Source organism: Carya illinoinensis, chromosome 11, assembly GCF_018687715.1.
Source record: "Carya illinoinensis cultivar Pawnee chromosome 11, C.illinoinensisPawnee_v1, whole genome shotgun sequence".
Lineage (NCBI taxonomy): Eukaryota > Viridiplantae > Streptophyta > Magnoliopsida > Fagales > Juglandaceae > Carya > Carya illinoinensis.
Genome location: NC_056762.1, coordinates 33962991 through 33986587, shown reverse-complemented (window position 1 = coordinate 33986587; position 23597 = coordinate 33962991). Strand labels below are relative to the sequence as shown.

Genomic DNA, 23597 nt, shown 5'->3' with positions numbered 1-23597 from the left:
ATTTTAATATTTAAAAAAATTGAATTATTTATCATATTTTTTATTAAAATTTTAAAAAAAAAATTGTAATGATTAACGAGATAGTTGAGATGAGTTGAAGTGAATAAGGATCCAACTGTGCGTATCAACCCCCATTAATACATTCACCAAAATTCCCAGTCCATTTCCCTCAATTTCGCTGAAAGACAGATTTCTCTGTAAATTTCTCCGCCTGTCAAACCTTTATCACCATCGATTTCAGTGGCGAAATCCCCTCCAAACTCCTCTTGCCGTGTTTCCGAACAGATATGGTTGATGTAGCCGACAAATTGGCGTATTTCCAAGCCATCACGGGCCTCGATGATCCCGATTTGTGCACTGAGATCCTCGCTGCCCATGGCTGGGACCTCGAGCTTGCGATCTCCTCCTTCACCAGCACCAACGTCGTACCGCAGGATATCTCCACTGCGGAGACCACATCCGCCGCAGGGGATGGATTCGGCGGTTCGGTGGCTTCCAATTTAGAATCGCGTCGAGGAGTCTCCGAACGATCGGAACAGACCGCGAACGAGGTCGCTCGTCCCGGTTTGGCGTGGAAGCTAGTTACTTTGCCGATTTCTGTTGTTTCCGGTAGTCTGGGATTGATAACCGGCGCGATTGGGCTCGGACTATGGGCTGCGGGGGGCGTGATCTCGTACTCTATGGGAATGATCGGGCTGGGCCCCGGTTCGGGCCGGACAGGGGAGTCCGCCCGGTTGGTTCCATTGTCGGCGGCGGCATCGGAGGCTACGGACTTCGTGGCAGCTTTCGAGAGGGATTACGGGTCGAGGAGGCCAAATTTCGTGAGCGAGGGGTTCATGGACGCGCTGCAAAGGTCGAGGAACGAGTTCAAGCTCATGTTCGTGTACTTGCACTCTCCGGATCATCTGGACTCGCCTTTGTTCTGCGAGCAGACTCTGTGCTCGGAGACCTTGGCGGCGTTCGTCAACGAGAACTTCGTCCCATGGGGAGGGAGTATTAGGGCTAGCGAAGGGTTCAAGATGAGTAACAGCTTGAAGGCGTCGCGGTTTCCATTCTGTGCCATTGTTATGGCGGCTACAAATCAGAGGATTGCGCTGCTCCAGCAGGTACCCCTCTTTACAGCATATATTGCGTCTTGGTTTGAGGTATTGAAGCTCCAGTGAAACTTTGTGGTATCCGAGTCCAGAGAGAGCTTACTTGGGAGCAAATCTTTTTTGTCACTCTTCTTATTTTCATAATTACACTCATTGGTCATATATAGAATTTGAATTGAGTGCGCCCCACTGAATCTAATGGTTGCATACACGGTATACATCAAACGAGTGCGCCCCCACTGAATCTAACGGTTGCATACACAGTATACGTCAAACGATAGCGAATCTTCGCTTAGACCTCTTAACATTCAGCGTTAATTTTTTTTTACGATAACAAACAAGTGTTCTGAAAAGGATACCCAAAAAGAAGAATCAAGTCTTGTGTGCAGCTGAAAGTGGATCCAAATTGATACATTTTCCTTTCATTGGATAGGATACCTAGAATCAAGTTTCATCTATACTAGGGTGGGAGGGTTTAATGTAAGGGAAGGTTGCCCGTTCAGTAAACCCAAAAAAGGTATATTGGTTGTTGAACAAAGAATTCCATTTAAGTTTCCTTTTTAGAAACCAATCATCCGGCATTTGTTTTCTTACAGGTAAATAGATGAAGCAATGGTACTTGCATCTTGTTATTTCGGCTATTTTTTATCTCTGTGTTATTGTTCTTCTGGACTTTTCATTGGATCAATGGTGTAAGTTTGCGTTCAATGATACAGGGAGCAAGCTCTGGTTTGATAACTTTAGCCAGAATGTACACAAATAAGATGCTCAATGAGTTTCCTCAATACAAGGCTTACAACATGAAGATTCCTCACAAGCTTGTAGAAAATGTTTAACGTTTGTAAGGAAAATTTAGGTTTCAAAATATTTCTGTTAGTGGATCAGTTTATTCCATTCATTGAGATAATGGATGTAATCCAATAAGGAAAAGAAATGATTGGTGAATTCCATTCGTTGATTTTTTCTTTTGTCCCTTTTTTGACTCAATTCTTTCCAGAGTTCTAAGGGACCGAGGCAGTCGAGCAGAGACTGAGTGACCCTTATGGCTTCTTATTTTCTTTGTTGTGGTGGAATCACTTGCAAGTTTCTTTGAAAAACCTAGAATGTATTGTTTGAATTTTTTGAAACCCTGTTATTTTTTACGTCTATTTTATTTTTGATTTAGATTTCTGTTGTCGCCTATTTTTCTATGCTATACTATTTTGATCAACTCTTTGTCCAATGCAATTTGGAATTCACTAATAAAACATTTTGCTGACTTAGTCAGATTAGACGAGCATGATACGGGAGTCAGAAGGTATAGGATTGATTGTCGATAGTGGTAAATATGGGTTTGAAATTGGGAGAAGGGGAAAAACTAGGGAAAACAATATATTTTTTACAGAACTTTTGTATAGTGGCAATAAACTATAACAAAAAACTTTTGTATAGTGGCAGTATTGATGATAGGAATGATGTTGACCATGGTGTTGATACCAGGGAGATTTGAATTTTGACCCATCATTAATGTGCTCATTATGGACATGATGCCAGAAACAGGTTGGTTCTTTTTAATAGCCCTTTATTTCTCAGTGAAAATTCACTTTCCATCCTCCATCTAACAATTGGTCTACACTTTATACCCCAAACCACTAAAAGTGGCATTTTTTATAGACGGCGAAAATTTTATTGATAATAAAGAAAAGACAGCTCAAATACACAAGAAATATCCTACTAAAAGTGACATATTGCACACTAACTACCAAAAACTAACAAACATCACCCTCGTTCATTTATAGCCACTGGGGTGAATGAAAAATGGGTACAGGTAAACAACGTGACACAATCTTGGAAAGTGCTGGTTTAATGGGGTGCAAATTGCAATTTTTTGCTAGTTTGAAGGTGCATTGTGTCAGTTTTGTGAGTTTGAGGTACCAAGTGTAGAACATCTATTACTTGAAGGGTGGAAAGTGTATTTTCCTCTTATATCTTTGGTTGTACATAGGAGTCTGATGGAGAAGTATGGCTGCTCTTCTTCTGCCATGATGCTCCATTATTTCACATGAGAAAAATGTATGACTACAAACAATTTATTATATAGAATTTTCCCTCGTTTTATCTTGCTGCTGGAAGCCAAGTAAGCCAACCCTCTCTTATCTATTTTAAGGGCAAACTTGTAATGGAAAATAGAAGCACAATTCTATGGCTGCATTAACCTTCATTGTTCTTTGTCTGATGGGGTCTGAGCCAACCACCCTGTTGCAGGTGTTAAGACAACCGCTCTGCCTTAATTTATATGCTCAGAATATGTGATATTATTTTTTTAACAGTATTGGGTGTTGTACATATCATAATGAACTTGAATGTTGTTATGAATGATTAAATGCATATATGGGTACACTCTAATCTATAGATTTAGCCAGGAATGGATGGTGTTTCCTGCCAATATTAATTTCTTTTAACATCTATATGCAAGTGATCTTCTTTACCTTTATATTCGCTATCTGCCTTATTACCATGATCCTTTCATTACCTTCTTAGCTTTCACTGCTTCTGAAGGGGACAACTTTTTCTTTTGTATGTTGGACTTGCCCATTTATGTTTTTTATGTTCTCCAGGTTGAGGGACCAAAATCTCCTGAAGAAATGCTCATGATATTACAGAAAGTTCTTGAAGAAAGTGCTCCTGTTCTTGTTGCAGCAAGGCTTGATGCAGAAGAAAGAAGAAACAACACACGCTTAAGGGAGGAGCAAGATGCTGCTTACAGAGCAGCTCTTGAAGCTGATCAAGTATGCAACTCTTTTAACTTGGAGTTTTTGCTTGTCTTCTTGTGCCTTTTACTGTAGGCCAGATGGAATTCTTCCTTCCCTGGCTCCACACTGCAAAGAGTTCTGTTTTAGAAAGAACTGTCACTGTTTTTCTCACGGCTCCTGACTGATTTTTTATGTTGCATCAGGCTAGGGAACGCCAGTGGAGAGAAGAGCAAGAACGTCTTGAAAGAGAAGCTGCTGAAGCTGAGAGGAAACGCAAGGAGGAAGAAGAGACTCGTGAAAGAGCTGCACGTGAAGCTGCAGAGAAAGAAGCTGCATTAGCAAAAATGCGGCATGAGAAAGCCTTGTCACTTGGTGCTGAACCTGAAAAAGGGCCTAATGTTACACAGGTACGTCAAGTTTGAACTAATACTTTTATAGGCTTCATGCTTTGTTTGTACTGTTTTTTTTTTTTTTTTTCAAGCAAGTTTTCTTGTACCATTATTTATCTGTTTGTTAAACTAATTGTAAATTTTGTGACTTTCTATTACAACAACATTGCCTGGCAATAGTCTTTCTTTTCCTTTTGAATTGTCACATGAAGCATTACTGTCTAACTTCTTTGCATTTTGCACTTCGTGTATGGCCTCAGATACCGTTATCTTAATACCTTTTGTTGGTAGCTTGGGCATGAAAATTAAAGTATTTATTGAACCCGATGTGCATTTGACATTTGTGCTTTATGTTTTTAAACCAGGTTCTAGTGCGGTTTCCTACTGGAGAACGCAAGGAGAGGAGGTTTCACAGTACTGCAACGATTCAGTCTCTATATGACTATGTTGATTCTTTGGGCTGTTTAGAAGTCGAGAATTATAGCCTTGTCTCTAACTTTCCTCGGGTCATTTATGGCCCAGAGAAACTGTCTTTGACATTGAATGAAGCAGGATTGCATCCTCAGGCCAGCCTTTTTGTGGAGCTGAACTGATACAGGAGGAACTTCTTCAGAAGTAAGTAATATGATTAAAAAAAAAAATGTAGTCAGAGATGGGCCGCAAGTAGGATTGATTGTTGTATTTCTCTGTTCATGTTTTAACTTAATTAGCATGGATACAATCAGATAAGATAGGTTGCCATGTCTCTGTGGATGTTTATTTTCCCCTCAATGCATAATCACTGAAGCAGATGGCCCTAAGTGGAAAATGTGTTCGAAATGATATAAGACATTGATTTTGCACATATATCAAATTGAAAGATTAAATTAAGCTACAGCTGATTATTGATACATTAGAACATTACAGGGTGTTAGCAGTAAGAATTTTTTAATTCAAAATTTCGTCAGACTCTGAATAATAATTTTTGGATTTGCATATTTTCCGAAGCATCTAATTGGTTTCTGAGATGTCTCTGATGTGTATGTCTGGGGTCATTTGACATGGTGCATGGGAAACTTGGGTGAAATGCTGGTCAGGTGGATTGTTTAGCTGGTTAAAAGGAATGAATAATGCACAAGAGTCCAATGAATCAACAAAGTCCTATAAGTTTGAATCCTAGTAGTTCTTTGTTTATTTTATCTTAATTAGTTTATTTCGTCTTAGCCGTATCATATGTTGGTTAGGTTTAGCCTAAGTTGTATACCTCTTATCTGGAAAAAATAAAATAAAATAAATAAAAATAAAAATAAAAATAAAATTAGTATGTAAACAATATATGTTAGTGTTTATCCCTAACCTTGTTTTTGAAGCACGTCTGTCTAGGTTACCCTCTCCAAGAAGCTACCGATTACTCAGAAAATAGTTATAATTATGAACAATGATATATACAAGTTCAAAATATTCAAGTCTCGTGTGAGATTTTATTAAAAAGTAGATTCTATTATTTTAAAATTTATTTTCTAAATTAATTATGCCACTCGAATGATGTGTGGAGTAAAGTCATTTAAATAGAATTATTATGACCAATGAATAACCAGATCAAATATATATGTGTGTGTGGTCAAATAGAGTGACCCAAGGGAGAATAGGTCTCAAGCATTCCTAGTGTTGTAACCATTCGGTTTAGTCTAGTTTTGTGCATTTTTTAGAATCAAATTGGTATAACTAATTTTGAAATTTTAAGAATCAATACTAGATTATCGAAACTGAAAGTTTCAGTTTTGGTTCGGTTTTTCTGGTTTTACGGATTGCCTATGTTAGTAATAATATGATATTGACATATAAATAAACTATTAGTCTATTTATATTATAGTATAAATATATTATTTTATAATAATTGACACAATAGTTTTGAATTTAACAAGACCCACTGGTTGCCTCTTAAGCAAAGTTTTGAATACCGTATCGGTCAAGGCACTAGAACGAAATATTTTGGTATTGGTACCGTTTCGTGTACTGTTTCGGAATAATCGATATATGAAAAAATTATATATATAAATTATATTTCAAAATAATAGTTTATATATAAATAAATTATATATAAATACATATATATATATAAAATATAAATAGCCTGATCTGAATTGGAGATCAAAAAATAAACTTGTAGTTGGAAGAAATGAAAAAAAAAAAAGAAAAAAGTAAAAGTCGAAATATCGGTAGGTACGTATAGCCGGTATTTAGGGCAGTACGAAACATATATAATACATATACCGACTAGTATGATATGGTATTTAAATCTTTACTCTTAAGACTAACCTATTTATTTACTAAGACCATCTGCTCTTTACCAATTCTCAATATAATATTCCTAAAAAATTGTTTAATTTTTATTTGAGTTAGGTTTGACTTTATCAAAAAGTTTATATTAACAATTTATTTAACGAAAATTCTATACTCTACACTATCATCTTATTTTCATTCTATTAAGTAAGATGTGACATATTTATCACTATTAAATAATTGTTTATTGAATGCTTCTTTATCATCTAATGGTGATAAATGTGCCACATCTTATTTAGTAAAATGAAAATAAGATGAGAGTGTGGTATATAGTATTATTTATATATATATATATATTATATCTTATATATTGTTTACACCGTATCTTACAATTTTATTTATATATTTTGGTAAACCAAATTTGAGTTTTTGTAATTACATGCATATATGTATATACATATTAATGTTTAAATTCACAAGAATTTAAATATGTATTGCATTTGTAACAAACTTCTTTTTTATCTTTTTGTATACTTAATATTCTTATTTTGAGCTTATAATTTCGTATGTATCGTGTGGTGTAGAGATAATAAATAAAATAACTATTTTATTGAATGCCACCTTCTCCGGCTTCACCTCCCCCACGCATTGATACTCCACCCAACCCAAATGTCAGTTTTTACTTTGTCTTTATCAATTAAGGAAAATGATAGGATAACAACTACACTATAACTGAGTATTAAAAGAATTATTATTATTTCTTTATTTTAAGCTGTTGCATTGACCATAATTTTAAAATGAGGTGAAAAAAAAATTAGTTGTCTAATTTGAAGTTGTAATGTAGTTGTTGTTCTGTGATTGCCAAATCTTAGAATTATTACAAAACTCTAAAGACTAATATGCGAAAATTGTAAACACAATAAATTTATCCATTTTATATTTATAAGCAAAGTAATAAAAGTAGTTGAGTTTATAAAAATAAAAATAAAAGTAAATGACAATAAATAAAATAAATCTTATTTGCATAAATAAAATCTTAGTAGATAATATGTATACTGCTGTGTCTTACACACCGGATTATAAACAGAATAATTAAAAATAAAATAAAATTTATACTTTACAGTAATTAAAAAAAGTAAAAAAAATAGTTTTAGAATAATAACAATCTTCATCTCTTTTATCATCATCCTCTTATCATTTCATGATATGGTGATTTTGTGAAAATCATTGTGCATAATTCTTACGTGCCACCCTTTTTGATAACTCCTATAGACACATGTACTGCATTACCAAATTCGTGATTACCAAATATTTCAGATTTGACCTTTATGGTTGAAAAGAGATAAGTGTATTATCTTTATGGGCCTTCACATATTTTGAAGTCTATCAAAGTTGGTTTAAATTATAATCTGTCATTTTTCACATCTATTTTACTACTTACCTTTTTAGTTTCCTTATTGTTAATTAAAAAAAAAAAAGAATTTGTCTCTCGAATTTTTTTCTAGAGAATTTGAGTCATATTTTTTTTATAAAAGGTGGGGTTGAGTCTCTATTTAGGTAGAGAGTGTTATCTTTTATACGTTTGTCTATTGAGAGTATTAGCAATAGTGAAAACTAGACCAGTTACAAAAGGAAATAGTATACTGGTGGAACTCTAAATGCATTATTTTAATTTATGATATCATGTTTAATATGAGAATATCATAGAATGTATCCGATTATGAATGTAAGTTTATCTGATGAATGAATTATGAAAATTTTCCTTTAAAAAAATTAGAAAACAATTATTATATTTTACATATAAACTTATCCTTTAATGTTTCATAAAAAATATTGTAATGATAATGATAAAAAGGATTTTTCTATGGTTTTATAATCCAATATCCAAATACATATTCCGTAAAATAAAAGTTTTGAAGAAGCCTCGAGCCGTTGATGAATATGATTAGGATTCGGAGTTCATCCATTTGGGCACCTCTTCCAACTACTTTTACTGTGCGTCCACTTTCCCCCTTACCCAACCCTGTCTATATAAATCAGAGGTCCAAAAAACAATTCCATTCATGTCGATTCAGTAGAAACTGAACCCATTTTAGGGAATATTTTGAATTGTTCAATTAACCATTTTAATTAACCGATTCAGACTGATTCTAGCTAATTTTAGATTAATTTGAACTGATCCAACCATTCAAATTGTATTTATTTTTAAATTATCTAACAACTAAATTTTTTTTATAAAAAAAATGATAGAACTAAATATATATTAACTTTTTCGTTATTATATTAAATAAGAATTATAAAAAATTTGAAAAATAAAACATATAATTCTTTATTTTTTTAACTGAATAAAAAATTAAGGAGATGAATGAGTATTTTATATTAAATTTATGGTTTTGCATAAAATACTATATTTGTTATGTGTTTATTATTTAATAATTTTTATATTTTTCCTATATAAAGTAAAGAAATTTTGATTATTGAGATTACATACATAAATTACATATTTATTAAAATTATTTAAATTCTTATAATACTAACCAATAAATTTATATTGATATAGCATGAAACTTATTTATCCTATTCAATTGAGAAATATTTTAATTATAAAAAGATTATAAAAATAATTTATAAATTAATGTGACTTAATAAATATATAAATTTATAAAATTATTTTTAATATAAAATAAATCTAACGAATTTTTAATTTATGAGTTAATTATATATAATTTTTATTTAGTATTATATATAATCTTTTTGGGTACGTATTCAAGTCCTTACCCAATTCCTAATTCGGTTCCCATCTTTTGAGGTTCGATATAAATCCCTACACCATCTCAAATCGGTCTGTGATGGTTTGATTGGTGCGTCGAAACATGCAGATGATAGTTGGATGGAGGAATCTAGGATTAGTATAAAGATTTGTGCCCTAATCGCCGAGCGACTCTGCAGGGCCATGGAATCGAAGTCTTTTTCGTCGCTACTGCTCGTCGGTTGCCGATCCCGCTTCCGAAAATCGGCTTTCGATTCGTATTCGGTGGCCTGTGAAGCATTCTCGGAAAAGCCTCTTCTTTTTCTTTTTCATCTTTTTGGAATCAGGATCCAGATCCTTTGATAGCGTCTTGCCCGTTTTCTCCTCCATTCTTTTTCTGTTCGCGTTGCAATTTGTCGTCTTTTTCTGGCAATGGACTTTGGTGCGGGTCCGAAATTGGAGGCTCAGGACGGTGATGTTGTGGAGCAAGATCCTACCGGAAGATACGTGCGGGTATGGGTACTGTTAAGTTTTGAATTCAACATCTGTCCCTTTTTCCAATAAAATTATCAGGCAAAGAAAAGAACGTAAAATTATGGATTTTCTGATTTTCGTTGTTTCAATTTTCCGTGGCCAATTATTCGTTTGGCTTAGTTGAGCGGACTATTTGGTACCTGATTTTTCTCATATTTTCTGAGCAACCAAACAGCACTTTATGTTTCTAGTGGTAGTTTTTCATTTAAAAATTTAGCTGGATTTGATACGACATCCATTTTGCTATTAATTTGCATTAATATTTTTGGGTTTTGATGACTGCGATTGATTAGCATACGTCTTTTAATCAAATAATCCAAACACTTGAAAAAAGAATCCAACTCTGTTTTACGCGTGCTTTCGTCGGTAATAATCCCTGCTTGGATGCTCACAATATAATATCGTTAGCTTTTTATTTCTCTCTCTCTCTCTCTTTTTTTTTTTTTCAAATTATTTGATAAATCTTTATAGTAGTTTATATCAAATGAAAATTAATTGATTAAAAAATCTTGATTTTGGGAAATCCAATTCAGATGGAAGAGTCCTTTTTGTTTTGTTTCCATTCATTGTTGTAGATTTTAAATTGTTAATATGAAAATTTTTATGTCAGCAGGGATTTTGTGATTACTTGTAGTCATCTGGTCTCAACTCCCTAGGCATTGTTAGTATCTTGCATGCTGTGTTGAGTCAAATTGTTTATTCTATTTGATTTTGTGAGATAACGTTTATTTCTATTGCTTTTATTCTTTCAGTATAACGAAGTCTTGGGGAGAGGAGCATTTAAGACTGTGTATGGTTCTTAGGACCTATCTTAATCAATTCTTTTTTCTTTGTGGTTGTAGTAGTTAGTTTCTAAAGTCGGTGGTTTTCCAAACTAGAAAATTTGTTTTTTTTTTTTTTCGTTAAATTGTCCTGTGGTTCCCTTGTTCTTTGTAGATACAAGGCATTTGATGAAGTTCATGGAATAGAAGTTGCTTGGAACCAGGTGGACATTGATGATGTATTGCAGTCACCAGAACAGCTGGAAAGATTATATTCAGAGGTTCATCTGCTGAAATCTTTGAAACACGAAAATATTATCAAGTTCTATAATTCATGGGTTGATGATAAGAGCAAGACCATCAACCTAATAACAGAGTTCTTCACTTCTGGGAGTTTGAGACAGTGAGTTTTTTTTGTCCTATTAGCCGTATTTACTTTCACTTTTTTTTTTTGGGTTCAATGATAATTTATAGAATACATGGTTTCATTGTGTTCTAGGTATCGAAAGAAGCATAAGAATGTTGATATGAAGGCCATCAAGAATTGGGCTAGGCAGATTCTTCAAGGTTTAAGCTATTTGCATGGCCAAAATCCTCCAATTATCCACAGAGACCTGAAATGTGACAACATATTTGTTAATGGTAACAATGGAAAAGTTAAAATTGGAGATCTTGGATTGGCAACTGTCTTGCAGCAGCCTATTGCCCGAAGTGTTATTGGTATGGACATCCCTTTCTCTGAAAGTGTTATGACTTTGGCCTAACTGTGTAAAAAAAAACTGTGTAAATTGCTGTTTGTTATCTTTTTTTCTTTTTTGCACAGGCACTCCCGAATTTATGGCTCCCGAGCTCTATGAAGAGGAATACAATGATCTTGTCGATATATATTCTTTTGGTATGTGCATGTTAGAAATGGTTACTTGTGAATATCCATATAGTGAATGCAAAAATCCCGCTCAAATATACAAGAAGGTCACCTCTGTAAGTTGGCAACTACCTGCTGTATGTCTCATTCTTGCTTTTCTTAAAAATGGCTGTTGTAATTTTTTTCCTTTTTGACACTCCTTTCCTATAGGGCATTAGGCCTGCTTCTCTCAGTAAAGTGAAAGACCCTCAAGTCAAGCAGTTCATAGAGAAGTGTCTGGTTCCAGCATCTATGAGATTGCCAGCAATGGAGCTGTTGAAAGATCCATTCCTTGCAACTGGAAATCCGAAGGATCTCAATTGTGATTTGCTGCTGTTGTCCAATAATGTGCCCATGCTGGTGAACTCACAACAGCCTGAATCTCATGCCATGGATATAGACTCTAACAAGGGTTCTGTTGGCTGTAGTATGAAAACTTCTGACTGTTCAACTCCAGAATTTCAGAGGTTTACTGAGACTAATGAATTTAGGTTAAGAGGGGAGAAAAATGATGAGAATACAATTTCATTTACTCTGCGCATTGCTGATCCTCATGGTAAGTAAATGCGCTGCTGAATAATTTACTTTCTTTCCCTTCTAGCATTAACAATATATTGTTCTTGTTAACAGGTCAGGTGAGAAACATCCATTTTGCGTTTTATCTTGATTCTGATACTACAATATCAATAGCTGAGGAGATGGTTGAGCAACTTGATCTGTCAAAAGAAGATGTGGCCGTCATTTCTGAGTTAATTGACAACTTGATAACAAAGCTTGTACCTGGATGGAAAGCTTGTTTTGGGAGTTGCTCGTCACAATCAAATAGTTCATTTGGTGATTCTACTGTACTTCAGATTGGGGAAAATTCTGGGACAGTAGAGGCTTCTCCGGATGCAGTTTTTGAGCACCATGTTCTCCCACGTGTGGAAGATGAAGACAATCAAGAATCAACTGTTTCAGATATATCTACAGAGTATGGCGTCTCAATGGCTTCAGATGTCTCTAATGATGGTGGTGGTTTAGGGTCCGATAATTTCAGTTGTGATGGATCCTATAAAGGTTCAAAACGGTGTGGTGGGTTTAATTCAGAGTATGGGGTTTATGATCATGGCGGGCATAACGAGACTGCACAAAAATCTGCAACCTCCTTTATTAATTCATGTTCGGGTATGTCAAAAGACTTCAGCTTGTCGAGCATATGTTCACTATCTCTGGCAGACAAGGATCAGTGTGATGAGCTGAAGCTGGAGCTGGATGCGATTGATACGCAGTATCACCAACGTTTAATTGAACTCCTGAGGATGAGGGAGGTAGCATTAGAAAATGCCAAAACGAGGTGGATGGCAAAGAAGAAAATATCAGTCATTTGATCTATGAATATTTTTTGGTTTTTTGTTTTGCTATGATTCTTTTTCCTCAGTTTTGTTGATAGCCTTTTTCTGTCTCACTCTGTGGCAATACATGGAGTAAATCATTTTTTTAAGATGTCAATCAATTTGATATATTGTGTTCATCTTCCATAAATCTGACTGTGAGAGGAGCAATCCCCACCCCCACCTCTCTCCATTCTCAATTGTTACACTAGATTTACCGAATAGCAACATGAAATTAGTTTACTGACGACAACGATACTGACTTTTCAGAACCTAAAGTTGAAAGCTGCTGCTTACTGCTTTCTGCTAAAATCAAGATGCTGTGAGGCCTTGATGCTTGCGTTTGCTTGGAAAGAACATAAGATGTGGTCCTGACTCCTCACTGGAATTTCTTTCCCACCTGAGTATCATGACCCATATCACTCTAGCAGGCTACAGCTGCTTGATGGTTACCCTTACCAACCATTTAATTCAACGAGCACTCTCAATACTGAAATGCTGCATTTTATTATGTTGCTAAAAGCATAGCTATCGAGGAGAATTAATGTTGTAGCATTGCACCAGAATTGATAACTGGCGTTTTGCACCACAGGTACTATTACGGCTTCATAAACACCAAAAGCAAAAGGACCCATCACCTGGCAGCAAAGACGATCATTTGGAGCTCTAAATCAATGGCAATACATTGTTTGCATACAGAAAATTGAACCACTTACGAAACATCAAACTCACTAGAATAAAACAGCAGCTGAAAATCAAAATTTCACTGGTGCTCTAAAATTTTACAGAGATTTGAGGTAACTTTTGTCTTCGGTTAAAACACAATACTAGAGATCAGTGTCTCAAGATCATCCATTAGCAACATATTCACGTTTTAAGATGTGCTTGTAATGCTAGGCACAAGCTCCAAATATAGAAGTCTTGTACAAGACTTTGGTGAAAATGTGAACCCATTAAGAAAAAATGAGTTTTTCATACTTTTCCATCATGGGGTCCACTTTTTTTATAAGCAAGGCTTGTACATTTGGGGCTTGTAGATATTATTTCTCTTCTTTTTAAAGTATCTGCAAGTTGTGTAAAGGATGAAGAAAAATACCATACCCTCAGATGTTTTCCATGCATTCATCATCATAGTATACTCTTGTAGGGCTAAATGATTAGCTCTGACCACATTTAAATTGAAGATAAGCATAACAAAAGGCTCTACAACACGGTAATGTAATTTCCACATTTGACTTGAAGAAAAGCAGATCATGGGTTTTACATTACCATGGTATGTCATGAGTTCTACAAGACTGTCGTAACATAATTCAAGTATCACACAAATAAAACAATCATTAGTGTCTTTCTATATGGAAAAACTGGTAGACAAAAACCTCATAAATTGAATGTAAACTGTGATGACCCGCTTTTGAGTGTATTTTCGCTGAAATAATTGTTTTTATTTTAATTAATATATCAGTTATTTTATTTTAATTTATTTGCGTTTTAAAAAATTGGGTTTTAATTTAATTTAATTTATTTGAGGTTGTGTTTTATTTCTTTTAGTTGTTTTGTGGTTTTAATCTTTTGGCGGTTTGTTTCGTTTTCCCGGAGTGAGGACTGGACCTCATCTCTTTTCACATCTTTTTCCTTTTTCTCTTTTTTCTTTTTCTTTTTCCCTTCTTTTCTTTTTCCTTTCTTTTTCTTTTTCTTCTTTTCCTTTTTTTCTTTTCTTCTCCCGCTCGACCGAACCCCCCCCGTGCTCTCTCTCTCTCTCTCCTCCCTCTCCCTCACGCCGGCGTCACCTTCTCCAGCCCCTACCGCCGCCGTCCGGCCACCGTTTGGCCTCCCACCGGTCCCATTCTCTTCCTCTCCCTCCGGTGCACCACCCCTCCAAAACTCACCCCCAACCGGCCGGCCGTTTGGCCGGAAAAGCTCCAAGAAGGGCGCACGGATTTTGCTCCGATCCGCCGCCGTCGCTCCACCTCCGGCCACCATTTCTTCACCACTTCATCACCGACTCCTTGCCGTCCTAACCCACCCATTTCCGGCCTCCAACGACCACCGGAACAGCTCCTACGAGTTTAGTTTCCGTTTTGGGTAATCCGGCCATTTCCGGCCATTCCGCCGCCACCCACGGCCGTTCGCCACTTCCAATAGCTTCACAACCATCCCTAGACCATTCCCTATCAATCTCGTGTCCTAGTTCGTCCCCGTTCAAAAGTGGGTTTTTCAAACCCACGGCCACAGTGAATTTTCACTGTGACGTTGCTGTTTTTCCGCCGTTTGCAACGCCGCTTGTTTTCTAAAATTGCCATATAGCGCTGTAAGTATTTTCCAAACTCTATTTTCAGATTTTAATATATATTGCTCATTCAATTATTTATCTGTTGGTTGGCTGATTCCGGACTGAGTCCGAGGAGTTTCGGGGGTCGGATGGATGGAGGACGGAGTTGTCTGTTTAATTGATTTATGTTGGTTGGTTATTTTATTATGCATTGATATGTCATTTCATGATGCATGCACGTGTGTTTTTGTTCATGTGTGAAAAGCCTGTGTATTGGCGTGAGTAGTTTTACGGGTGCGTGTGTATCACGAGCCCAAGCCGGGATGGGTTATTATCTCGGTGGAGCTCCTCTGGTCACTCGGGAGCGGAATAAACTGAGTGATGTCCCCTGAGTTGTCGAGAGAGATGACGGGAGCGGCACTAGGGGATGCTTGGCTACGAACGCGCCGGGCGCGGAACCGGGCATCGCCCTACTCACCGACTCCGTGGCCCTTTGCTGGCGAGGGCTAGAGGATGCTTGGCTACGCACGCGCGGGGCGCGAAACTGGGCATCGCTCGTTAGGTGTCACATGCGTGGTGGTACTCTACGGTGTGACACTGGAGCCAGGGTGTGCGGATGACCCCTAGGGGAGGTCATGGTGCATACGGTTAAAATTGGATAATGGTTTATGAGGCCAAATGGGACTTTTGGCGTGGGTCAGATGGACTTCTGGCGAGATATTGGGCCGGATGGACTTCTGGCGAGATATTGGGCCAAATGGACTTTTGGCGGCCAAATGTGACTTTTGGCGTGTTTTTTTGGAAAGGATGTGTTTTTGGGCCAAAAAGGGTTTTTGGCGTGTGTGGAAAACTGGTGTTTTTGGGCTTTGGGCATTGGGCATGGTTCATGCATATTGTTTGAGTTTTATGTGTTTTTATCTGGTAGTGTTTGGGTTTTACTTACCTGTGGTACCATTCGTGGTTCCGTAACTTTTGGTGCAGAGTTAGAGGACGAAGAGGAGGAGGCTGAGCCCGAGGATGCGGCTCCGCCGGGTTGCTGATGCTGTCTTTTTATTTGTTAAAACTGTATTTGTGTTTTGTAATATTTTATCTATGTATGTTTTAAACAGCTTGTATTAAGTTAAGAAAAAATTCTGGTACTTAGTTATGACTTTCGTTATCCGCTGCGTGTTTCTCTGTACACATCTGTTGCCTTGCACACACTCGGCACCCGTCGATGGGATGGTGACCCGGGTTGTCACCATCCGGACGTCTCAATTTCCCCGTGTTCGGGCGTGGGGATTTTGGGGGCGTCACAGGTGGTATCAGAGCGGTTTGGCTCTGGGTAAAACCACATGTCCCGTAGGTAGTACCAGAATGTTTTTAAAGTTGTGTTTTGAAAATTATGTTAAGTATAGTTGTTTTATTTGTTTTATTTGTGTGAGCTTGTTTGTTTGTTTTTATTTGTTTAGTTATGTTTTGGCATGCTGGTTTCTTTTGTTTCTTGCTGAGTAGTGCTGTTTTTGTTTTTGTTGGTTTTATGATGGTTTTATTTGTTTTCTTAAAGGAGGGTCAAGAGTAGTGTTGTGACAGGAATATGGGGAGACCAAGGAAAAATACTCAGGAACCGCAAGAAAATACCTCCAGAGATGACTCCATAGCCGAAGCAATTCGGCAGATGACGGAGTTTATGCAACAGAGTGCGAGGTCCCAACAGGCAGGGCCTTGGCCACCACAAGGACCTTGGCCACCACAAAGGGGTCCTTGGCCACCATCAGGAGGGCCTTGTCCACCATCAGGAGGGCCTTATCCACCGTCAGGAGAGCCTTGTCCGCAACAAGGAGGGTATTGGCCACAACCAGGAGGTCCCTGGCCATATCAGGGAGGGCCTTGGATGTATCCAGGAGGGTCCAGTAGCATGGTGCAAGCCGGATGCACCTATGAGCGCTTCTTGGCGCATCGGACCCCACACTTCACTGGAAATGAGGATCCAATTCAGGCTGGAAAATGGATCAAGGATCTGGAGAAGACTTTTGAGGTGTGTGGGTGCACTGAGGCACAACAAGTACTTTACGCTAGCTACCTCTTGCAAGGTACCGCTTCCGATTGGTGGGATACCAAAAGGGTGCTATTGGAATCTGAACTGGGATCTTTCGCTGCGGTGACCTGGCAGCGTTTCAAGAAGGAGTTCAATGACCGCTTCTTTCCTGCATCGGTAAGGAAGTAAAAGGCAAGAGAGTTCTCCAATCTGGTCCAAGGGGGCGCGACAGTGGAGCTGTACGCCCGGAGGTTCATAGAACTGGAGCGGTTTGCTCCTCACCTTGTCGCCACTGAGGAGATGCGAGCAGATCGTTTCCAGGAGGGGCTGCGTCAGGACATATGCCGTATGGTGGTCAGCCATCGGATATCCACTTTTCAGGAGTTAGTGGATGTGGCCACCCTTATAGAGAGGGAAAATAATCTGAGTATGGGCTCCCCTTCAGGGCAAAAGAGGCGGAGTTTTTCTGGTGAAGGAAGCAGCTCGGGTTCGCCTAAGAAGTTTGTTCAGCGGACCGGAACTCGACCTCAAGCATCCTCAAGTGTTCGCATGGGAGGACGTATGCCTGTTTGTGGAGTTTGTAATAGAGCTCATGAGGGCGAGTGTCGGACGAGTAGCGGACCCCAGTGTTATCGGTGCGGCCAAGTGGAGCATATTGCTCGGGATTGCCCCGTTAGAGCTCAAGGAAGCCGTGGAGGTAGACACGGTGGAAGAACCAACCCGAGACAAGCAGTGCAAGCCCGGGTTTATGCTGTCACACCCGGAGAGGTGGATGATGAGGCACCAGCGACCCATGATGCTGGAGTAATCACAGGAAGAGTCCGTTTGTATGAGTTTTATGCTTGTACTTTGTTTGATTCCGGTGCTTCACGATCGTTTGTGTCTTCCACGTTTGCTCGGGTGTGTAATTTGGTCACGGAACCGTTGCCGAAGGCTATGGTAGTAGCGCTACCCGATGGCGAGATGGTGTGGTGTTCTAAGGTTGCTTTGGGATGCCCGTTAAATTTTGAGGGAAGATTCTTGGATGCGGATTTGGTGGTGTTCAAGCTGTTGGGTTTTGATATTATCCTCGGAATGGATTGGCTATACCGATATTCTGCGAGTATTAATTGCAGAAGTCGGATAATTAGCTTTCAGCTTCCAGATGGTGATTGTCTGGAATTTGTGGGGAGTAGATTAAAAGAGAAACCGATAATTATATCGGCGATTCAGGCAAGACGAGAGATTGCATGGGGAGTGGATGCATTCTTGGTGCAGATGGTGTCCACGCCGTCTGAGAAGAAGTCTTTGGCAGACATTCCAGTTGTGGAAGAGTTCCCCGATGTGTTTGTGGATGACTTGCCCGGACTACCCCCTGTTCGGGAGATGGAGTTTGTCATAGATTTGGAACCTGGAGCGGCTCCTGTACATAAAGCTCCTTCTCGCATGGCAGCGGCTGAATTGAAAGAGTTGAAGACTCAGTTGCAAGAACTGGTAGAGAAGGGATTTATTCAGCCTAGTACGTCGCCGTGGGGTGCACCAGTTTTATTTGTTAAGAAGAAAGATGGAACCCTCCGTATGTGCATTGACTATCGGGAATTGAACAAGGTGACCATAAAAAATAAATACCCTCTCCCGCGGATTGATGATTTGTTTGACCAACTTCAAGGAGCAGCCGTGTTCTCTAAGATTGATCTGAGGTCGGGATACTACTAGCTGAGAATCAGAGACCAGGATGTGCCTAAAACTGCTTTCAGGTCGAGGTATGGGCATTATGAATTTAAGGTGATGCCGTTTGGGTTAGCTAATGCCCCTGCAGCGTTCATGGATTTGATGAATAGGGTGTTTCAACCTTACCTGGATTCTTTTGTAGTAGTATTTATCGATGATATACTGATTTATTCCCGAGATGTTGAAGAGCATGTGTATCATCTTAGTCTGGTACTTGAGAGATTGAGATAACACCAGCTATACGCCAAGCTTAGCAAGTGTGAGTTCTGGTTGGAAGAAGTTAAATTTCTTGGGCATGTAATTTCCCGGGGCGGAGTGGCAGTTGATCCTAGTAAGGTAGAAGCCATTTTGTCATGGCCACGCCCAACTACAGTACGCGAGATCAGGAGTTTCTTGGGACTCGCCGGTTACTACCGAAGGTTTGTAGAGGGTTTTGCTCGCCTATCCGGACCTCTCACAGCTTTGACTCGGAAGAATACAGAATTTGTTTTGTCAGAGAAGTGTGAGAGAAGCTTCCAGGAATTGAAGAACAGGTTGACAACGGCACCAGTGTTAGCACTCCCAGAACCGCATAAGCCATTCGTGGTCTTCAGTGATGCGTCTAAGTTTGGGTTGGGTTGTGTCCTTATGCAGGAAGGACGGGTTGTAGCCTATGCATCTCGTCAGCTTAAGGACCATGAGAAGAATTATCCGACGCATGATCTAGAATTGGCTGGGATTGTTTTTGCACTCAAGATCTGGCGGCATTTCTTGTATGGGGAAGCTTGTGAGGTATTTACTGATCATAAGAGCTTGAAGCATTTGTTTTCCCAGAAAAATCTGAATATGAGGCAGAGGCGTTGGCTGGAGCTAAACAGTGACTATCAGTGTGAGATCAAGTACCACCCGGGGAAGGCTAATATAGTTGCTGATACTTTGAGCCGGAAGTCTCATTTGGAGGATGAAGCCGAACCGTCAGAAATGGATTCGTTACTTTATGGGATGAGAAGGCTCCTTATAGAGAGTTCGCAGCAAGTAGAGATTTTGTCTTCAGTTCTTGATATTCGGGTAACAGATTTTGAAGAATTGAAAGCTCTCCAAAGAAAGGATCCGAAGCTGCTGAACATTAGGAAAAGAGTCCGAAAATCTCGAGGGCCGTTGCACTATAGCATGGATAGTGATGGGATACTTCGGTTCCGAGATCGCAGAGTGGTCCCAAAGGACTCAGATTTCAAAGAACGGATCATGGCGGAAGCTCATGCGGCCCCGTATTCAGTTCATCCCGGCAGTACAAAGATGTATCGAGACTTGAAGAAAAATTACTGGTGGGATGGAATGAAGAAGGACGTTGCCTTATATGTGGAGAAATGCCACACGTGCCGACAGGTAAAGGCCGAGCATCAGAGACCTGCAGGTATGCTCCAACCCCTCCCTATTCCTGAGTGGAAGTGGGATGACATCACGATGGACTTCGTAGTGGGTTTGCCGAGAACGCCTAGTGGGAAGAATTCTGTTTGGGTGATCGTGGACCGGTTAACGAAGAGCGCTCATTTTCTGCCTGTTAACAACACCGACTCTTTGGGTAAGTTGACCCGTTTGTATGTCAAAGAGATAGTGCGACTACATGGCATACCAAAGAGTATAGTGTCGGATCGAGACCCGAGGTTCACATCGCAGTTCTGGAAGAGTTTGCAGGCAGCTTTGGGTACTAAGTTGAAGTTCAGCACTGCTTATCACCCGCAGACAGACAGCCAGTCAGAGCGCACCATACAGACCCTGGAAGACATGCTGCGAGCATGTGTCCTGGAATTCCAAGGGAGTTGGGAAAATCATTTGCCGCTCATTGAGTTTGCCTACAATAACAGCTACCATGCGACCATTCAGATGGCTCCCTATGAAGCTCTTTATGGGAGAAAGTGTAGGTCGCCCTTGTGTTGGGATGAAGTTGGGGAGAGTAGGGTAATTGGACCCGAAATAATTCAGGAAATGCAAAGCCAAGTCCGGATCATTAGAGATAAAATGGCTGCAGCTTAGAGTCGCCAGAAAAGCTACGCTGATACCAGGAGGAGAGAATTGTCATTTGAAGTGGGTGATTGGGTTTATCTTAAAGTCTCTCCCATGAGAGGTGTTAAGCGTTTTGGTAAAAAAAGGAAACTAGATCCGAGGTACGTCGGCCCTTTTCAGATTCTGGAGAGAGTAGGGTCCGTCGCCTATAGGGTTGCTTTGCCAGATTATTTTGGGGATGTTCATGATGTCTTCCACGTATCATCCCTGAAGAAGAGCTTTGGACAGCAAGAGCCACGTTTCGTCGACCCAGCAGGTATTCAGTTGCAACCGGATCTCACTTACGAAGTTGTTCCGTCGCAGATTTTGGATTGGAAGAAGCAACAGTTGAGGTCCAAGACGATACCTTTAGTTAAAGTGACTTGGGGAGATCCGTTAGCTCAAGACTTCTCTTGGGAGCGAGCAGCGGACATGAGGGAGCAGTACCCGTATTTGTTCGAATGATGAAGGTATGTATTTTAATCTTGATCTCAGTTGGTTTATGAGCGTTTACGTGGCTTGCTTTAAGTTGGTGGTTGATTTGCAATTTCGAGGACGAAATTGTTTTAAGGAGGGGAGGATGTGATGACCCGCTTTTGAGTGTATTTTCGCTGAAATAATTGTTTTTATTTTAATTAATATATCAGTTATTTTATTTTAATTTATTTGCGTTTTAAAAAATTGGGTTTTAATTTAATTTAATTTAATTGAGGTTGTGTTTTATTTCTTTTAGTTGTTTTGTGGTTTTAATCTTTTGGCGGTTTGTTTCGTTTTCCCGGAGTGAGGACTGGACCTCATCTCTTTTCACATCTTTTTCCTTTTTCTCTTTTTTCTTTTTCTTTTTCCCTTCTTTTCTTTTTCCTTTCTTTTTCTTTTTCTTCTTTTCCTTTTTTTCTTTTCTTCTCCCGCTCGACCGAACCCCCCCCGTGCTCTCTCTCTCTCTCTCTCTCCTCCATCTCCCTCACGCCGGCGTCACCTTCTCCAGCCCCTACCGCCGCCGTCCGGCCACCGTTCGGCCTCCCACCGGTCCCATTCTCTTCCTCTCCCTCCGGTGCACCACCCCTCCAAAACCCACCCCCAACCGGCCGGCCGTTTGGCCCGGAAAAGCTCCAAGAAGGGCGCACGGATTTTGCTCCGATCCGCCGCCGCCGCTCCACCTCCGGCCACCATTTCTTCACCACTTCATCACCGACTCCTTGCCGTCCTAACCCACCCATTTCCGACCTCCAACGACCACCGGAACAGCTCCTACGAGCTTAGTTTCCGTTTTGGGTAATCCGGCCATTCCGCCGCCACCCACGGCCGTTCGCCACTTCCAATAGCTTCACAACCATCCCTAGACCATTCCCTATCAATCTCGTGTCCTAGTTCGTCCCCGTTCAAAAGTGGGTTTTTCAAACCCACGGCCACAGTGAATTTTCACTGTGACGTTGCTGTTTTTCCGCCGTTTGCAACGCCGCTTGTTTTCTAAAATTGCCATATAGCGCTGTAAGTATTTTCCAAACTCTATTTTCAGATTTTAATATATATTGCTCATTCAATTATTTATCTGTTGGTTGGCTGATTCCGGACTGAGTCCGAGGAGTTTCGGGGGTCGGATGGATGGAGGACGGAGTTGTCTGTTTAATTGATTTATGTTGGTTGGTTATTTTATTATGCATTGATATGGCATTTCATGATACATGCACGTGTGTTTTTGTTCATGTGTGAAAAGCCTGTGTATTGGCGTGAGTAGTTTTACGGGTGCGTGTGTATCACGAGCCCAAGCCGGGATGAGTTATTATCTCGGTGGAGCTCCTCTGGTCACTCGGGAGGGGAATAAACTGAGTGATGTCTCCTGAGTTGTCGAGAGAGATGACGGGAGCGGGGCTAGGGGATGCTTGGCTACGAACGCGCCGGGCGCGGAACCGGGCATCGCCCTACTCACCGACTCCGTGGCCCTTTGCTGGCGAGGGTTAGAGGATGCTTGGCTACACACGCGCGGGGCGCGGAACTGGGCATCGCTCGTTAGGTGTCACATGCGTGGTGGTACTCTACGGTGTGACACTGGAGCCAGGGTGTGCGGATGACCCCTAGGGGAGGTCATGGTGCATACGGTTAAAATTGGATAATGGTTTATGAGGCCAAATGGGACTTTTGGCGTGGGTCAGATGGACTTCTGGCGAGATATTGGGCCGGATGGACTTCTGGCAAGATATTGGGCCAAATGGACTTTTGGCGGCCAAATGTGACTTTTGGCGTGTTTTTTTGGAAAGGATGTGTTTTTGGGCCAAAAAGGGTTTTTGGCGTGTGTGGAAAACTGGTGTTTTTGGGCTTTGGGCATTGGGCATGGTTCATACATATTGTTTGAGTTTTATGTGTTTTTATCTGGTAGTGTTTGGGTTTTACTTACCTGCTGTACCATTCGTGGTTCCGTAGCTTTTGGTGCAGAGTTAGAGGACGAAGAGGAGGAGGCTGAGCCCGAGGATGCGGCTCCGCCGGGTTGCTGATGCTGTCTTTTTATTTGTTAAAACTGTATTTGTGTTTTGTAATATTTTATCTATGTATGTTTTAAACAGCTTGTATTAAGTTAAGAAAAAATTCTGGTACTTAGTTATGACTTTCGTTATCCGCTGCGTGTTTCTCTGTACACATCTGTTGCCTTGCACACACTCGGCACCCGTCGATGGGATGGTGACCCGGGTTGTCACCATCCGGACGTCTCAATTTCCCCGTGTTCGGACGTGGGGATTTTGGGGGCGTCACATAAACTGTATGTCTATTCAATCATGAGTAATGCTA

The 23597-nt window shown here is 39.9% G+C and overlaps 2 protein-coding genes across 3 annotated transcripts; both read left to right on the top strand.

Annotated features, from left to right (window-relative positions):
• Positions 1 to 115: 115 nt before the first annotated feature.
• LOC122281761 (plant UBX domain-containing protein 10-like) lies at positions 116 to 5089 on the top strand. The gene is made up of 4 exons (XM_043093526.1): positions 116 to 1106; positions 3692 to 3862; positions 4030 to 4233; positions 4581 to 5089. The coding sequence occupies exons 1-4, from the start codon at positions 288 to 290 to the stop codon at positions 4806 to 4808; spliced, it is 1422 nt and encodes a 473-aa protein (XP_042949460.1). The 5' UTR covers positions 116 to 287; the 3' UTR covers positions 4809 to 5089.
• Positions 5090 to 9254: 4165 nt separating this feature from the next.
• Positions 9255 to 12949, top strand: LOC122281725 (serine/threonine-protein kinase WNK8-like). Of its 2 annotated transcripts, XM_043093472.1 has the most exons (7): positions 9255 to 9739; positions 10513 to 10550; positions 10697 to 10924; positions 11021 to 11241; positions 11345 to 11502; positions 11597 to 11981; positions 12056 to 12949. In XM_043093472.1, exons 1-7 carry the CDS (start codon positions 9659 to 9661, stop codon positions 12793 to 12795), a joined length of 1851 nt encoding a protein of 616 aa, XP_042949406.1. In that variant the 5' UTR covers positions 9255 to 9658; the 3' UTR covers positions 12796 to 12949. The 2 variants fall into 2 exon arrangements, with proteins under 2 accessions (XP_042949406.1, XP_042949407.1); XM_043093473.1 differs by lacking the exon at positions 10513 to 10550.
• Positions 12950 to 23597: the final 10648 nt, after the last annotated feature.

What these genes read in the sequence shown, in the direction of transcription:
- LOC122281761 (XM_043093526.1), top strand. Translation starts at nt 288, where the DNA reads ATGGTTGATGTAGCCGACAAATTGGCGTATTTCCAAGCCATCACGGGC. An exon ending in CAGCTCTTGAAGCTGATCAA is followed by an intron (nt 3,863 to 4,029) that starts GTATGCAACTCT and finishes ATGTTGCATCAG; the next exon opens with GCTAGGGAACGCCAGTGGAG. An exon ending in AAGGGCCTAATGTTACACAG is followed by an intron (nt 4,234 to 4,580) that starts GTACGTCAAGTT and finishes TTTTTAAACCAG; the next exon opens with GTTCTAGTGCGGTTTCCTAC.
- LOC122281725 (XM_043093472.1), top strand. Translation starts at nt 9,659, where the DNA reads ATGGACTTTGGTGCGGGTCCGAAATTGGAGGCTCAGGACGGTGATGTT. An exon ending in ACTTCTGGGAGTTTGAGACA is followed by an intron (nt 10,925 to 11,020) that starts GTGAGTTTTTTT and finishes ATTGTGTTCTAG; the next exon opens with GTATCGAAAGAAGCATAAGA. An exon ending in TATACAAGAAGGTCACCTCT is followed by an intron (nt 11,503 to 11,596) that starts GTAAGTTGGCAA and finishes CCTTTCCTATAG; the next exon opens with GGCATTAGGCCTGCTTCTCT.